The 1798-nt window shown below is 39.0% G+C and overlaps 2 protein-coding genes across 2 annotated transcripts; one reads left to right on the top strand and one right to left on the bottom strand.

The window, feature by feature from the left end:
* Positions 1–110: 110 nt before the first annotated feature.
* Positions 111–770, top strand: LOC105315389 (caltractin-like; the record flags this gene model as incomplete). The annotated part of the gene is made up of 5 exons (XM_011410019.1): positions 111–186; positions 244–287; positions 327–539; positions 589–648; positions 724–770. Coding segments are annotated over 5 exons (440 nt in total), but the record flags the coding sequence as incomplete, so codon positions are not given.
* Positions 726–1796, bottom strand: LOC109590082 (heat shock 70 kDa protein-like; the record flags this gene model as incomplete). Its single annotated transcript, XM_020006028.1, has 1 exon — positions 726–1796. A coding segment is annotated over one exon (819 nt), but the record flags the coding sequence as incomplete, so codon positions are not given.
* Between the last annotated feature and the right edge of the window lie 2 nt (positions 1797–1798).

Raw genomic sequence — 1798 nt, 5'->3', positions numbered from 1 at the left:
GCTCTTGATGAACTGCCTCGTATTGACAAGAAAGGTAACAATAAGAGAAATGAAGAGAAGAAAGGATCAATCCATTATCAAATGATAATTCTCTTGGTCTTTCTCTGTAGAGTTTGATGAGGCATTTGAAGTATTCAGTAATGGAGGACAGTACATAATCAAAGAGAACCTTCCATTATTCCTCAAGTGAATACTTTAATTGAATTAGTTTAGTTTCTAAATTTATCTATTTATCCTTATAAGGTCGATTGGTTTGGGTGGTCTAAAAATAGAAGAAGCAATAAAAAGTAATGACATCATTAGAAACTAATTGTTACTAATAATAGAACGTAATGAACTGGACAAGAGTTACCTCCAGTCGATAATAGATGAGACTTGTGATCAGTTAACCTCCACTCATGAGAGCAGAGAGTGGCCCAGCCATACTGACGTACTGAGAGCATTTGCTGTGTTTGATCAGGAGGGGCATGGGAGTATACCAGTACAACAGCTGAAGAGGTTTCTGTTACAAGCACAGCTGGGGTTTCAAGAAGAAGAGCGTGAGATAAGAGAGAGAATGAGAGATTAATGTCTCCTTGTTTCATGTAGTAGAGAAACTTATCAGAGACACTTGTAAGATTGATAACGATAATCAGATCAGTTATAAAGGTGAGGGAGGGAAACCTCACTTAGCTAGTGGGGAGAGAATTAAATACTGTTTGTGAATTTTGTCTGTTTTGTTAGATTTTGTTGACAATGTTTGGGCTAAATTTCAAGAGATACCACATTGAATCACAAACTAATAATAATCATCATCATTTCTAAATACAATGATGTATTTGTTCTGTATGTTAATCAGTATCTGTCTCTCTTTATTACATTGAATTCAGTTTTATTGTCATTATTGTTGTTATTAATTATACTATATATAGCACTCAGTAATAATTATTAAAACATTTAAACGATTATAATAGAAAGCAATAATTATTTGTCATTTATTAGTTAATTTTATTAGTACGACACTTTCTCTCCCAGTCCTGTAACTCCTTCCCTCTCTTCTTAATCTCCTCCTCAGTTAGGAGACCTTTGTCTTTCTTTATCACTAAACTCTTCTTGGTTCCTTGTTCCCCTTTCACGTAAGCGCTCACCTCAAGGACCCCGTTAACGTCAAGAGAGAAGGCAACAGGTATTTCAACCTGTCCCCTTGGTCTGGGTGGTAGTCCAGGTACTATAAACCGACCCAGTAGCCTGTTCTTCTTAGCCGTCTTCTCTTCTCCTTCAAACACTTCAATGGTCGCCTCGGTCTGATAGTCTTCATTATTCTTATAGGTCCTTGAGTGAGAGTAAGGTATTGTGGTATTTCGCTGAATTAAAGTACTCATCTTCCCACTGGCCAGTTCAATACCCAGGCTCATTGGAGCTACGTCCATTAGGGTGATGCCGGAGAGACGAGAGTTCTTCTCTTCAATACTCTGAGATAGATTAGCTCCTTGAATAGCCGCCCCCATAGCTACTGCCTCATCAGGATTGATCCGCTTACTGAGTGGTTTTCCCGGGAATTTATCCGCCAAAAGTTCTTGTATTTTAGGGATTCGAGTAGACCCACCAATCAGAACCACTTCATCAATACCAGCAGGGGTCAGGTGGGCGTCGGCTAGGGCACGGTCGACCGGTTGAAGGCAGCGTTTGAACAGATCAGAATTGATTTCATTGAACTGATCTCGTGTTAAAGATGATTCGAAATCTTCTCCGTTCACTAGAGCATCAATCTCAATGGCAGCTTCAGTAGAATGAGAGAGATCGTGTTCAATGATCTGCA

The sequence above is a fragment of the Amphimedon queenslandica genome, unplaced genomic scaffold, assembly GCF_000090795.2.
Source record: "Amphimedon queenslandica unplaced genomic scaffold, v1.1 AMPQUscaffold_10525, whole genome shotgun sequence".
Classification (NCBI taxonomy): Eukaryota; Metazoa; Porifera; class Demospongiae; order Haplosclerida; family Niphatidae; genus Amphimedon; species Amphimedon queenslandica.
The sequence above is the reverse complement of the archived record's forward strand: the minus strand, read 5'-3'. Positions and strand labels throughout refer to the sequence as shown.